This window comes from Haplochromis burtoni, unplaced genomic scaffold (assembly GCF_018398535.1).
Source record: "Haplochromis burtoni strain Fernald_Lab_line unplaced genomic scaffold, NCSU_Asbu1 Contig_38, whole genome shotgun sequence".
Classification (NCBI taxonomy): Eukaryota; Metazoa; Chordata; class Actinopteri; order Cichliformes; family Cichlidae; genus Haplochromis; species Haplochromis burtoni.
This window is the reverse complement of record NW_024582399.1, coordinates 2,645,878-2,661,217: the sequence shown is the minus strand read 5'-3', so window position 1 is coordinate 2,661,217 and position 15,340 is coordinate 2,645,878. Positions and strand designations below refer to the sequence as shown.

The 15,340-nt window shown below is 43.3% G+C and overlaps 1 protein-coding gene across 3 annotated transcripts in view; it reads left to right on the top strand.

The window, feature by feature from the left end:
• Positions 1 to 658: 658 nt before the first annotated feature.
• LOC102292440 (receptor tyrosine-protein kinase erbB-4) overlaps positions 659 to 15,340 on the top strand; it is a 376,157-nt gene continuing 361,475 nt past the window's right edge. For all 3 annotated transcript variants that reach the window (XM_005920194.3, XM_005920195.3, XM_005920193.3), the window contains exon 1: positions 659 to 1,147. In XM_005920194.3, the coding sequence (XP_005920256.1) occupies positions 1,081 to 1,147 (67 nt within the window). In that variant the 5' untranslated portion in view covers positions 659 to 1,080. The remainder of the gene's footprint in view (positions 1,148 to 15,340) is intronic.

The window sequence follows — 15,340 nt, the reverse complement described above, 5'->3', positions numbered from 1 at the left end:
AGTTCCAGTTACGGTCGAGTTTTCGCCTTACACGGATCGCAAATCAATATCTTTTTGTCCTCGTCGATTCGCCAGCTCGTTTCATACTTTCACGTCAGTCCACAAATAAAAAGCAGAGTGCAGAATATCTGTGGGCAGACTGGCTTGTAAAATGAGTGGCCCTGAAAATGGTACACTGCTCCAGCTTTTTGCCTTCACTGCGGCTTCTTCACACCAGCACAATCAAACTTTATAGGCTGTGCCTCGTAGCGGTGGGTATTTGCAGAGGCTGACCCTGCTGGCGAAGCAGGAAACTTTCGTGGTGTTGCTGAAACTACACTGTGGGGTGTTCCACTGATGTCTTCTGTCTGTCTGTCACATTATACTCCCCTAAACAAACTACTTCCTACATCATGATCAGGATCAGATATTAAGTAATTTGTCTTCCCAGCAATAACGAAGAGCACAGTGGCCGACACAGCAGCCAAACAGAAACCAAAACAAAACCTGCTCCTAACAGGTGTATCGACGGCAGCGTTGGAGCTTAATAGCCAATCAGGAGAGGCGATAAGTAGTGTGGGCGGATTTCCAAAAGAAAAAAAGTATTAAACGCTCCAAATCTTTTGGATGGGACTTAATAGGGCGAAGGAGGTGTCGGTCATTCCAAAGGAGGCGTGTTCAGACGCCCGACACGCACGCGCATACGCACACGCACGCGCGCACATCGCCCCCCCATCCTCCTCCTCCCTCCCCCCAGCCACCGGCGCGATGGCAGTGTGAGGAGTAAATGGCTCAGAGTATCCGCGGTGGAAAGCGACCTAAACACTGGAGTAGGAACCGACACGCAAACAGAACGAGACGCGGTGCGTAAAAGCTCTCCACGGCGCACGGAAACGGTGCCAGGTGTCCAAGAAGCGCAAAAGAAGACTCCGACGGGGTTTTATTTTTTTTCTTCTTCCTTCCTCTCTCTCTATCTCTCTCTTTCGCTCTCTCTTTTGGTTAATTTTTTTACGTGTGTGATCAACGAGGATATCTTAATTGGACATGTGAGTTACGGGAGTTAACAAGAGAAGCAGGCTTTTTTTCTTCCCGCCCCCCAAGATGAAGTTCTTCCCAGCTTGCGTCCTCGTCACTTTGGCGGTGATCGGATCCTGTGCGGCGCAATCAGGTGAGTGCTTTTTGGGGATGCGCGTCTCTGCGCCTCCGTTATTCGGTCAGGGTCTGACTTGAAAAGCACCGATGAAGTGAGAGTTGAGACATCCAAAGAGCAACAGAGCCGATCCTTTTCTGTCCCTGCAGAGACTTTAGCAATAATTCCACTAAATGATAACTGAAGGTCGCCGGGTTTCTGACTCTTTCTGGTCCAAAACTTAACACAAGTTCACATCCTGGCACGCTGGTGCTGATTTCAATTATCGCTCTCGCACCTACAGGAAACTGTCATTCAACTGCCTCTGCGTAAAATAAAATAACGCTCCCCAAACTGTCCTTCTTCTGTCGTTTTAACACAGTTTTTTTTCTTTTTTTTTTTTTACGCGAGATATGCTGGTTCGAAAACGATAACATCAAATGAAATCTCCCAACAAAGAAAAAACATCTGTCATCAAACAGACTGCGAATCTGCGCTGATTCCGATTATTTAGATCCCTACACTAAGTATGAATGAATGCGCCATCGTTTCAGTTTAATTCCCCAGAAGACTCGAAGACTAATATATTTATATATAAGACTCAGGCTGCACCAGTGGCACAGTTTTTTTTTTTTAATTCCTTACTGTCTTTGAATAATTTAGATGTAGCAGATATTCTGAGGGCGATACAGGCAGTGGGAAAACATCTCGCTTTCATCATCATCATCGCGACCCCCGTGGAGTCGGTCCCTTGACGAAAATCACTTTAATGCTTCTTCAGCGTGCCTGTTTTGGCTTCGGATGCGTCAGTGACACTCGACAGTCAATTTATAGTAAAGTTAATGGTGTTTTATTTATGTGCTCTGACAGATCTTTCCTTTGGCGCCCCTGTAGGGTGTTTGCTGAGGTTTTAAATCCGGCTGGGATGTTTTGTTTATGATGCATGATTTGATTGCGCTCTTATTTGAAGTAAATCATTAAGTTCAACTTTTTTCTTTTCTCCAATGGGTTTTTGTTCCCACGCTTATTCATCGATAATTCTAATTTGATTTGGTTTGGTGTGATATCTCTTCTGGAATTCTGTCCAGTTATTTGGAGTTCAGTAAGTGATCCATAATCTGGGCTCTTAGTTGACACAATCAAGTGTTTGGCACAGACTGCTGAGCCAAGGAAAAACAAACAGAAACGCACTTATGAGGCGGCACAACAGGAAAGTTGTCAGATTCATGTTCAGAGGTGAATTTGGCCCCAAACTTCCAAGGATTCCAAATTAAATTCCTGGATGCTTTTCCCCCTTCCCGCCTCTAAAGACAGCTCTGTTTTTCTTTGGCCTCTGCACATACACACCACCTCTCTCTTTCTCTCCCTGAGTCCCGAGTGGATCTTTGGATGCAAGGCGATGGAGAGGGTGGATGCGCGGATGGATGGGTGACACCCGGGATGAATGGAGAAGTAAAGTGGGACCCTCGCTGGTTTATTTATTCTCCGTGCATGCACTCCCACTCTGGGATATTTGTGATGCAAATTGTAGCCTAGGAATCTGAGCTATGCCTCTTGGGGAAAATGTTGTGTTTGTGTGCATTGAGCAGTGCTGAGTGTGCTGTCTTTCCACTCTTTCCTATAACTACCCCACCGCCCCACCCCCATCTCTCTCGCTCTCTCCCTCTTTATTGGAGGTATAAAAAATGACAGCACACATCATATATCAATCCCACGTGAAGCCGTGCAAGGGTGAAGTAAGTCAAGGCGAAAGATGTTCACTTATAAAATGGTGATTGAATCTGTCTCCTGCTGCGAGACAAATGTCTGAAGCGGTCCTTCCAGTCAGCCGGTCTACAGGGGTGCACACGCTGTGAACTATGTGGGCGCCTCATCTGTGCCAAGCGTGGATGTTTTCACACAGCCAGAGAGCTTTTTCATTTTCAATTAGACAAACGTGAAACCCACAAAAGTCATTCAGAGATCAGCAATGACCACGTGGAAACAGGCCTGATCAGCTTTCTCATTTTAAACTCATGGAAGGCGAAAAGAAAAAGAAAGCCTTGGCTGACTTCTCTCAGCCCTAATGTTCCTGGTGATTTGAGACTAAAGAAGTAAACTGGCATGCGTGACAATGCATGAAATTTCCACCTGAGAGAACATCCCCCAAAATCAGCCAATTACAGCTCCCCGGGTGTGAGGTCAGAAGGAGCAAGCCTGTTAATAGAGATGCTTTGGAGGATTTGTACCTTTTTGTCCCCATAACCAGGACTGTGTGTGATTAAAGCACAAAAAACACACTGATGCTGTTGAACCTGCACCTAATTTAGTCAGAGCTTCTTATACTGACCGTCTTGTTTGAACATCATGCAGTTTGGGGTTTTAAACACATATACAGCCTGGTCCTGGTAGCTTGAAAAGGGTTAAGGAGGCTAAAGCTGGAACTGAGCAGATCATGAGAGTGAGGTCTCTGGCTGCTCCAGTGTGCATGCAAAAGCTACCGTGGGTAGTATACTCAAACCGGAGTTGCTCTTGATGCGTTCGTCAAATTTATCGCACGTAGAAAAGAATGACGTGAATGAGGCGTGTTGTATGAAAGCAATTCGAATAATATGCAAAAACCAGATCATCTACCGATTGGTTAATCCAGCCATCAGTTTGACTAACAGAGCCAGTTTGAAGCATGAATATAATATTCAGCTCAGCCTCATAAATTATATATTGGTGAAATAGTGAACTAATTAACTAAACTAATTGATTAAAGCTTCCTTCAGCTGCTCCTTTATTTGAAAGGGGTCACCAGAGCGGTTGGATCTGCATATGTGATTTTGCAATCAGTGTCTCCAACTGACATTTCACGTGTTAGGCAAACGTACTAACCACTACACTATGAAGCAATACATAAATTAATTCATTAATTTACTTAATTTCCACCTGGAAATAAAAAAGCAGGGGAAAAAAACCTTTGAGAATTCTGGGAATTTTCAAATTCAGCAAGTCTTCCATCAAAAAACCAGAGTGCGACTTCAATAAATCGACTTCCACTCAAGGACTTGGAAACCCAGAGAATGTGCCACACTTGGGATATCTGACCTGGTCCAAGTGCAGGGACTATGATTGTTAAAGAGTGTATCAGTGCAGCCGTACATCCCACTGATGTCCATTAAAAAGCACTGTAAAAAAAAATTTTTTTGGGGGGGGGGTTGTATCAAACTTGTCTTTCTGAGGTCATGAATACACAGTCACACTCTGTCCTTGTAGTTGTGAAGAGGGTTAGTCATGTGTGTTCAGTCATATTTGCACTTGTTTGAAGGATGGGGGCGGCTGAGTTAGTCTCTTAAGTGTCTTGAGAAGATGTGCCATGAAAATGTCACATCACAGATGACGGCTTTCTCTTGAACACGTTGTTTTGGCAGAGCTCGACAGGGAGAATTTTTGGCTTGCAACTTTTGATTTCGATGCATGAAAAGCGGTGTTTGAGTCAGCAAACGGGACTGCACATTGCTGCGGAGGTGCAGGTTAATGATTGTTTGCAGGAATTTGTAGGCCAGGAATTGACAGGAAATAAAGTTTTGCTCTGATTGAAAAGCTGGCAGTTGAGATGTTAACGTGTAGGTCAAAATGCTGGGTAATCAGGATCAGGATAGTGAGGGTTTGTTTCAGATGATTCCCAGAACTTAACAGGCTGTAAGCGCCTGGGACCTTCCAGTAATCGATGACGTCGACAGGTATTTAATGGGTGGAAATCAAGTTTTCCGTGCCGCGTTTAAGAAAAAAATATGGTTACCAAATATATTATCAAGTGATGACTCCTTAGTGTTGTGGCTAACATATTCACTTCTTGGTTCAATTCCAAACAGAGACACAAATCCCCTTTGAGGTTGAGTCAGGAAGGGCATCTGATGTAAATCTCTGCCTAGCCACAAGCAGCTTCTTCTTTTAATAGTCACGTGCTACCAACAGATATCTACCAGTGTTACCTTAATAAAAGAAGCACACACCGGTAGTCTCACCATCCTCATCTACCGCTTTCTTTTTGGGTTTTTTTGTTTACCTCTGCTTCCTGAAGCAACTGGCTCAAACATTTTAATCCCTCCAGCACTTGAGAGTGCCTCACAAATGCTGCACTCACACGTGTGTGTGTTTGGGTGACATTTAAAGATCTCCTGTGAAATGGCGGAGGGGGAGAAAGGGGCAGCGGGAAGGGAACCCGCTGAATGCCAGTATCAAATTACTGGGCGTTTGTCAGCTGGCACACACGGAGCTGGCCGAGGCTTTGTAGAAGACTGACGGAAATGAGAATTTATTACAAGCTAATTAAGCTTTTTTTTGATAGGATCAGTCTAGACCGCGAGGCCTTTATTTGACAGCATGAGAGATGAGGGGGGTGAAGGAATTCAATCTTGCTCTAAATTAGTCAACACGGCTATCATAACTTGATATCTGCCAGGCTCGACCCGTGCCAGGCTTCAGCTGGATGTTTGTCATATATGCCGGTGCGAGCTGATGGAGATCTGTACAGTTTCTGTGCATTTGTCAGTGTCTTCTGCTGAAAGAGACGGAATAACGCACGGCAGTTTGCACAGAAGAATAATAATCGCAGTTCAGCGAGGGTGACATTGAGGTGTGGGCTGTTATTTGCTTCCTCTGTCATAACCGGACAGTCTCAGCGGGCCGTAAGGGAAGCCTTACAAATGACTATGTGATGCATGGGGGTGATGGAACGCTTTTCCAAGGCCTGAGACAGCAGCGCGCTACCTCTCATGGTACTCGCCGGCTGAATCAGCACTCAGATTATTATCTGCACGGGCCGGACAAAGATGACGCTGTCCTCTCTCTTGCTCTCTTTTTCAAAGGAAAAAAAAGTCATCTCTTTTTGACTCCTACTTTTCTTTCCCATGCATTCAAGAGCGATCCGACAACGTCACAAGCCTGTTTGCTTGGCATTTTGTTCGCCCGCTAGCTGTACAGAGGGGCCTCTGTTTCTCGAGTTTGTGTCCCGCCCAAATATTTACATGCGGAATCACAACTGCACAGCATGGGAGGGAAAACATCCAAGACTCGGGTGCAAAATAGCGGCTTTATTGGCCTCTGTAATCATCCCGAAGCTTCTTCGTCTCTGGCGCCGTGTTTGTGTGTTTGGCAGGACAGACTTTTGAACCCCTTCCCTCCATCACCACCCCCCGTGCTTGTGCTTCCTAATGATGAGCAGGGCTGGCTTTGGTTGTGCCGAGCCATCCGGTGCCAACTCCTAGTGTGAGTTAGATTGGCCAATCGAAGCCTGGCACAGATGTCCCCCCCCCCCGCGCCTTTTTAGGAAGACTTAAGTCTCGCCCGAAAACACAGAAGGATTTACTGTAAACATCAGCGCGTCCACGCACTGTTTACGTTTTTGCATGCATTTTGATTCTGCGACATTGTGAGCTGTGTGTTTTAAAGCGGAAGGCAGCTGTATTTTCTCACTCAATGTAGTTTTAGAGTTGGGTGGTTCTGATTTCTTTCTTTCTCTTTCTCATATACAAACACACATACACACACACTGAGTGAAGCATGGCCCAGGAAAAGAAAAGACAGGAAAGACAGAGGAATCTTTTTTTTCCTTTCCTCTTCTGTTTCTTCTAGACCACTGGAGGGTTTGTTCAACCCGCCACTTGTAATTCCACTCAGAGACAAATGCCTCCATCCTGCGTCTGAGGGGCTTCCTACACACACACATACACAAAACCCGAATTCACACACACTATCGAGCATCGCAAATACACACTGATCTTGCCGAGCAGTGTGGATTGGCTTGCACAACCTCCTTTACTTTGTCCTTTATTTCATTACCTCTCTTCCACTTTCTGTCCGGCACATTTGTCATCTCCTTTCCTTTTCCTCCGTTTCCAAATCCCTTCGTCTGCTCTTCTCCCCTCGCGCACACCTTGTCTCCATCCTGCTCTCATTCATTAGCATCGCTCATTGTGTGTCTCTTTCACTTCCCTTCGCTTCTGCTTTTCTTTCCACATTTTATTAACAGCTTCTTTTTTATTTCCTCGCCTTTCCTCACTCTTTCTTACTCTGCTTCTTTCTCAAAAATCACTCACACACTCTCTCCCCTCCTTCTGTTTTTCATTAGTCGTGTGTGTGTGTGTGTGTGTACGCGCGCAGGGCTGTCATCGAGCACACAGGGAGAATGGAAAACAGCTCATTTTTTTCCAGCTTTAATTACGACACCCAATTTGTTTCATGGACAACATGCTGTCGGCAGCTCCTTCACACACCACTCAAACTGTCACTTACATGTGTGTATGCGTCTCTCTGTGTGCAATCGGAGACTTGCACGGGTTTAAATGGGTTTAATTTTGTGTCAAGTATTTCAGTAATTGCTCATCTTAGTCTCGGTTAGGGTTAGCTTTAAAAACTTAATATGGGCGATCGTGGCTCAAGAGTTGGGAGTTCGCCTTGTAATCGGAAAGTTGCCGGCTCGAGCCCCGGCTTGGACAGTCTCGGTCATTGTGTCCTTGGGCAAGACGCTTCACCCGTTGCCTACTGATGGTGGTCAGAGGGCCCGGTGGCGCCAGTGTCTGGCAGCCTTGCCTCTGTCAGTGCGCCCCAGGGTGGCTGTGGCTACAATGTAGCTTGCCATCAGCTGTGTGTGAATGGGTGGATGACTGGATGTGTAAAACGCTTTGGGGTCCTTAGGGACTAGTAAAGCGCTATATAAATACAGGCCATTTACCATTTAAAGACTGTTTAGCTAATACAGCTAGCTGCTAACACAGTTAGCCACTATGCTTACACAACCGGTAAGCAAAATGACTTCTTTAGCATCTAGCTGATGAAATTGCAGATCTAGCCATTGTGACCTGACCCACCGGTTTAGTTTCTGGAGCCAGAAGTAACCAAGCTGTGATAACTTATCAGCTAATGCTAGCAAACGTGATCACTAGCTATGGCATGTAATGTTTAGGTGAACCCTAGCAGACAGCTATTGGCTAGAGCTTCCTTTGCAGTGTTGCCAACTCCTCAGTAAGGAAAATCGCTATTGGCTGTCCTAAAAGTCGCTAGAAGTCGCTAAATGACGTCATTGCCTAATTTGCATAATTGGTCATGCTAATGTAATTGCAACCTATGTTGTTGGAGAGAGAAATAACATTGTGGAAGAGACATAAAGTGAGTTAAAAATGTCCTGCATTTAGAGTTTATTCAGAACTACAAATTAAATTTCTTTTAGCACACCTACTGAGTTACAGTAGGTGTGGTGGCACCGGCTTCGCTCATGCACGATTCATTTGCATTTTGGACGCATAGATGCGAACATCTCCTGCCCTGATAGAAGCTGGGGGAGGACTATCCTCCGCCCATGAGCGCTTTGGCACAAGCGAGGTGCCCATGGCAGCACCCGCTGCTTGTTGAGAGTAAAACTGATACGTGCTTTCACGTCAATAGGTCGTCATAAATGAGTCTCCAATAACACCAGAAAAAGTCGCTAGAGTTGTTGCTAGTCGCTTTAGAAAAAAAAGTCGCTAAGGGGGTCTGAAAACTCGCTAAATATAGTAACAAACTCGCTAAGTTGGCAACACGGTTCCTTTGTCAACATCGACCTGCTAGCTAAAGTAGCTACACATCTAATAATGATCATTTTAGGCACTTATAATATTTAAAACACTGAGCTTGGCTATCTTATGAAGGAGGAAATTAGCTGTAGAGACCATTTGTTTTGTTTTAGGCTATGAAAAATTTTGTTTTGGCTTGTTTCATTAGGGCCTTTTAACATGCAAGTATTCTATGGTGATTGCCTCACTTACATACACAGTATACAAGATGAACCTAGTTACTGTGATGTCGCCGACTGGTCCAGTTTTGAAGCCTCGACTCCAGCATCGCTAGCTTGGTTGAAAAAAAACCAAACAGCTGTGACGAGTGGGGATAGGTCTGATTGAAGCTGCAGGCTCAGTGGCTTTTTTTTTTTAAATCAGTGTGACCAAAACCAGTAACTATGACCATAAACTCAGCAGCAAAGTGTTTAGGGTGGTCAAGATAGAAAATTATTTTCGCCTAGACTTCTATTGAGGTTTCTCATGTGACATCATGTGCACATTGCCCAAGAGTTTTCCACCATAATGGATATGATCCAGCCACTGGTTCCTTTGGAAAACAATGTCCTTCCCCAAATTAGTTAGTAGTACTTTCTGGATGAAAACTTGCTAGCAGACTACCATTCTTGGTAGTTTTTTTTTTTTTTTAATATTTACTTTGAAGGCAAGCCTTTTTAATTTCCAGTTTACATCAGACTTTTCAAGTTCTACTGCTGCTCAGCTAGTAGTTAGCTCACATTTGCAGATAAACATGAAAAATAGGCAACCATGGCAGTCAACTAGTGACCAAAGCAACCAGATTTTTGCCAGTCGGTTGAGGAGTATATGTTTTCCTGATCTGTAGACCTATGTGACTAGAAGTTTAACATTCATTTTATATACAACTGCCATCAGCCTCCAGGAACCACGGTGGTCAGGAAGCACTAATTTTTCCTTCATGAACGGTGGTTGCCAGATATTCGCGAGACTAGTCGCTACATGTCATTTGTCCAAAATAGTAACTTAAGCAAATAAGTTAAGTCACATGTTGCAACCACAGCTATTGACATCTGGTCAATAGAACATTTTCCATCTCATCTTGATGTTTAGGTTAGCAGTAAGTCTTGTTTTATTTTTCCTTGAATGGGAAAGGCATTGCTAAGATCATATTGAACTGACAGGGAACCCAAAAAATATAATAGTGAACTACATAAGCAGAGTTGTTCCTGAAACATGGTACCTGCAGGTAAAAATTATCTCTTTGCCGCTATAGCACAAGCATTACATTCGCAATGGTGATTAGCACAAAGTCCAGAAGCTTTATGGATAATATTAGAGTGTTTTCTGTCATGAGGTTTAGGTTTTGGGAAGGCCTGTGGTTCTGAGTTGAAGCTTATATGGAATCAGTGCGTGAGCTGCACAAATACGTATGTGTGCATATGCATCTATTTGTGTATTTGGGCTTGTGTATACAAGTGTTGAATTTATATTTGCAGCGCTGTGCTCAGGCATGGAGCCAACACAGGAAGTGGGACAGTGTTCAGCTTCCTTTGATTGGCAGCACTTCTTTGGTGAAGCAGGATCAAGTGCCATCGACTCCGTCTTTCACAAACGAGTTTGTCTGAGCTTTTTCTTTTTAGTTCCTTTGCCTTCTTTCACTTGCTTCCCTTTGCTTTCTGTTCTGTCTCTCAGCGCAGCACAATAGAGGGCATTAGAATCACAATAGACCCCCCCCCTCCACCGTAACCTTGACAAAGGCTTCAGTTTTAATGAAAGTCTGTAAGAAGAGAAATGATCACTGGTCTCTAATCCCTCATCTGTGCATGTGTCGACCTGACAATTCAACCACGACCTGTAGATTTTTGTCATTACCTTCATTGTGCCCCCCCTTTTCTGTGTGACTGCACACACACACACATTTATACGCACGTTAACTCTGTGTCATATTTTTATTTCAGTCTAGTTGAAAACTTAGCTATTTTGGATGTTTATCATTAGTTCACACAGTGTTGTGTGTCTGTGTGCGTGTGTTTGTGTGTAATCAACCCCGCCTGGTGTATTGTGTGTGAGCTAATCCCTAGTAAGATATTCACGGCAGCTAATCTGTTTAATTACAGTACAAATTAAGGATATTTACTGTTCCAAGACTTTTATGCGACACCCGCCTTAATCAGGCCTTAATCTGTCTGGCGCTATGAGAGTGTGTATTAGGCCATGTGTGCGCATGAGTGTGTGTGTGCGATTGATACTCTGTATGCTTAGGCATGTGCGACTTTGTGTCTATCAGGCTGTTCCTGCCAGAGTCTGTCTGTATCTCTCTCTGCCTCGGTTGCTTTCTGAATATTTGCCCACAATTAAAACAGAAAAGAAAACAAGAGATTATTGTTTTTTTCCCCAGTTGTCAGCGTGGCAGAGAAAGGCATCATTTACAAGGATTAAAATTTAATATCGGTAAGATGTTGCTCTGCTATTTAAAGGACGCAAACTCAGATCTACACGAGCGCTGCTCTCCGCGACTTCGTCTTGTGTTCTGCTAATTCTGCAGGATTAAAAATGTGTTCAAACCACGGAAACAAGCTGTGTTCTTTTGTTAAGGGCAGAATTATGGAAGCAGGCAGCTGCGGTGTGTGTGCACTTCACTGTACATTTGAAATGAACGCAGGGTTTGTAAAGTCTTTACAAGTGCCAGTCCCTACAGCAGTGTTTTGGCTCTTTATTGTGGTGCTTCATTTTTTAAACAAAAATTAACAACAAAAAAACCCAAAAAACAGTTTGAGCTCCTGTCCATCAGAGTGATGAAATTTTGAGATTGGTGGAGTGTTTTGGCTAGCTCAAATTTTTTCACAACATACAGAAAGGTTTTAGAGTTAAGACCTGATTTTAGAGATGAATTTAGAATACGGTCTAAATGTGTGAGTTTATGGTGAGGGTGAGCAAAAAAAAAATTACCTTAGTGTTTGCCAACAATTTTCCACAATATGCGTCTTTTTGTTTTAGTACAGTACAATAAAACTATTTAAAAATGTCAAAAAATGTGAGATATTATTTGGGGATGATTGGACACATCTTGGTTGTCGTTGTATCATGAAGGATCAACGTTCGAGCATAAATGACGGACTAGCTGCATTATAACCTGTTGAGCTTTTGACAACACGCACTGTATTCTTGTATTGTGTCGATGATATTTTAGTACAAATAAACACCAAATAATCCTCAAGAACTTTGCTAGCATTCTCATTGCTGAAAACTGGTTGTTGGCCCCTTCTTATCTGCTACGTAGTTAAGACGGCAGTTGTTGAGGGTAATAAATGTGCCTTAGAAAGTTCGGAGTAAACCCTCTATTTACTAGTAGTATGGCACAAAACTGTTGTCGTTAGTCTGAACATATATATGCAAATAAAAATGTAAGAATTGAGGTATTGAAGATTTTAGAAATGTTACAACCACACTAGTGAAACGGGTGATTGTGCAATTTACACTGAGCTTGTCATCTGTTTTTTGTTTGCAGTGGTTGCTTTGAAAACGGCGACCAGGTCTGCAACCACTTGCAGACCCGGTCGGAATCAGTCAGCAATTTAATGTAATTTGTAAAAATTTAGATTTGCACTGATAAATCAATTATAGATCCTCCTGCAATTTAACTGCAAAATGACAGACGTGCTCTGCAACCCAACTTTTACATAGGCATACAACCAGTTGAGTTGAGTCCCCTATTGTAAAGAGATGCGTTGCGGATGAGTTGTGTTTACTGGTACACACTAGCTCAGGGTGATTTCAGCGTGTTAGTCTACTTTTAGAAATTAGACATCAGTTATTTGCAAACCTTTACCAATCTATCGGAGACCTTTTGCCAATCCAATCCAATCCAATGAATGAGTCAGACCATGACTATTTGGAAATAGGTTACCTCCCACCAGGTGTGCAATCATCTCGCGATTCCAAGTGATCAACCAGAGGGTGAGGCTGTTGCATGGTCGACCTCTGGCCAATGAGCTGGTCGCCACAAATCAGCAATCACTGGGCAACCACCAATTTTTTTCCAATTGAGGGGAAGATTTCTAACATTTCTTACCTTACCTAGTCCGACTGAGCCATTTTGTGTACTTTTTGTTGGTAGGTGTGTAGTTTCTGTGGGGTAAGCTTTGATTTGAATTTGCCTCCTAAAGTGGTTCTGATTTGCTGATTTTATGTTTCAGGCCACTAAAAGAAGAATAATTGATAGAATTCCCTCAGAATGACCTATTTTCCACATTCAAGTTATGAAGATTTAAATAAAAAAAAGTTGAGTTCATTTCAGTTTGAATTTATTTCATGACCAATTTCTGCTAGGAATTGTTTGTAGTCACTAAGTATCCATGCTGAGATTTTGTGCTGTTGGTGTTTGCCAACTGTGATCTGCAAGAATGCATGGTTGTGCACCCGTTAGTTCTCCACGTGTGTTTACGGGTGTTTATGTACAGCGTTTTGTACGAGTTAGAGGTTGCGTGCTCAGATGGGGCACGCTGTCCTTTCTAAATGGCCCCGCCCGCGATGCTGACCTGTAATAAATGAGTGGGCACAAGAAAGTGGCAGGCATGACAGCTGACTGGGGAGGGTGGGAATAGAGAGGGAGAGAGAAAAGGTGGAGGTGTGTGTCTGTTCAGGGGAGTGTGTGTTTGAGAGCAAAGCAAGACAAAGCGTAGGTAAAAGAGATGGAAATTCTCTAAGGACAGATAAGGAGGGAGCATGAGAGGATGATGGGGAGACAATGGAGGAGGCACTGTGGGTCGGTCGTCGTGAAACAATACCCTGACCAGAGGTGGAGACTCTCTCTCTGTTGCCACTTGTTCTTTTTATGCTCATTACCCCCAACCTCCCCACATTTTTTTTCCTCTGAAGTCACCTTGCAGTCCAGTAGAAATATGGCCGCTCCTTTGGCGGGGTTTAAAGGTACATAAAACTCGTGGAGGAGAAGCCGTGGATGTGTGTGTGTTTATATGTGCGTGTGTGTGGAAGCGAGTCACCTTCAGCAGTAAGAAAGATGAGGGAGCGCTGGAATGAGTGCATTTATAAGAATCTGTTTGTGCATTTCTACGGTTTTGTGCACCGGTTCATTAATTTGTCTGCAGCTGAGAGGCAGAAACACACACAGAGGCGCACACCTGAGCGCTCCCCCGCGTCGCAACTTTTAACCAGTTGCTCTGCGGCAAGAACGCCATCGCTCTCGGCAAGGTGAACGTGAGCTGATGGAGGGTTATTTGCAAGATGGGTTAACAGAGGGAGAAAGCAAGAGAGGTGGTCTAATTTCGGCCGACAAGGGAGATGAATCATGTGTGTTTGTGTGGTTACAGTATGTATATGTGTGTGTGTGTGCGTCCAGCAGAGGTTAAGGTGGAGTGAGAGAGGCAGTGTGCTGTCTCTGAGGAGCACAGCTATCACCGCCGCTGAACGCCCCAATTAATCAGCCAGGGCCACACAGGCTCTTACTGTGTATGCGTGCGTGCGTGTGTGTGTGTTTGTCCGGCATCCACTGTGTAATTGTGAAGTGTGTCACGATCAGTGGGATGTGTCACTGTTTTGTTCTGTACCCATGGATGATGCTAATGGGGTCACATGTGTATCTAAGGAAAAGCAAAAGATGGCGAAAGCTTTATCTATGTGTTTATATTTTTACCCTGTTTTGTGAATAGTAAAATTTGAAAAACATGTCTCCAAATGGATCTACAAATCTACAAAAACTTCAGCCCTAGAAGAAAACTGAAAACAAATATCTGCCAGCACTGTTTGTTGTATCTTTTCTGATATTGTTGGACTTCTGGTGACTTAGAAATGAAGAAGGGCTGGATATTTTTTAAAAACGTGCACCAGAATGACAGAAGAGTTTTTCGGAAATATAGACATAATACTATGAAGCATTCCTTCTAACAAAAGAAGCCTGTGTTTTTGTATCTTATACTTGGCTCAACTACACTGTAACAGAAATTTCCAAGAATAAACCTCACCAAATCGGCTGAATTTGATCAAAGAACGTGTATAAATGATCGTTGCTTGACTGTGTTTAACACTCAGTGACGCAGAGGCCTTGAAGCCTCATTTTTAAAGGATTACTTCAGTGAATTAGTTTTGCTTCTTTATTAAGTTGATTGACTCATAAGACAAGATAAAGAATAGCCAAAATCAAAGCGTAATATTCTAAAGCTGACGATAATGCATGCGTAGTTTTAGCTTCCTTTATGAGTCATGTTGAGCTAATTATGCACAATCCTCTTTGACAGCTACATGTGGTTGGGGACCATGTGGTAAAGACTGAATGGTTATATGCTGAAATCAACACTAACTTGCCAGGATATGCTGGACAGAGTCTGACTGATAAGGGATTTTTAAAGACCCATACTGGTACCAATATTTGTTGATTTAAAAATGTGATATTCTGATATATTGGCCAATATTTTGTTGTGTTTGTGGCAAACACAACTGCAGAAACTGCAGAAGACTTTCTAGTGGGACGATACATCATCAACGCTCTTCCATCTCTTATTTACTTTTGAAATTTTCATACATCAGTTATTATAAATGAGATACTGATTAATAAGCAAAAAGCTATTACCAGACGTTAATATCAGCCCAGTGATTCCAAGGTTCAGGTTCAAGGTTCAAGGTTCTTTATTTGTCACATGCATAGTTATACAAGTATAACACACAGTGAAATGTAGCC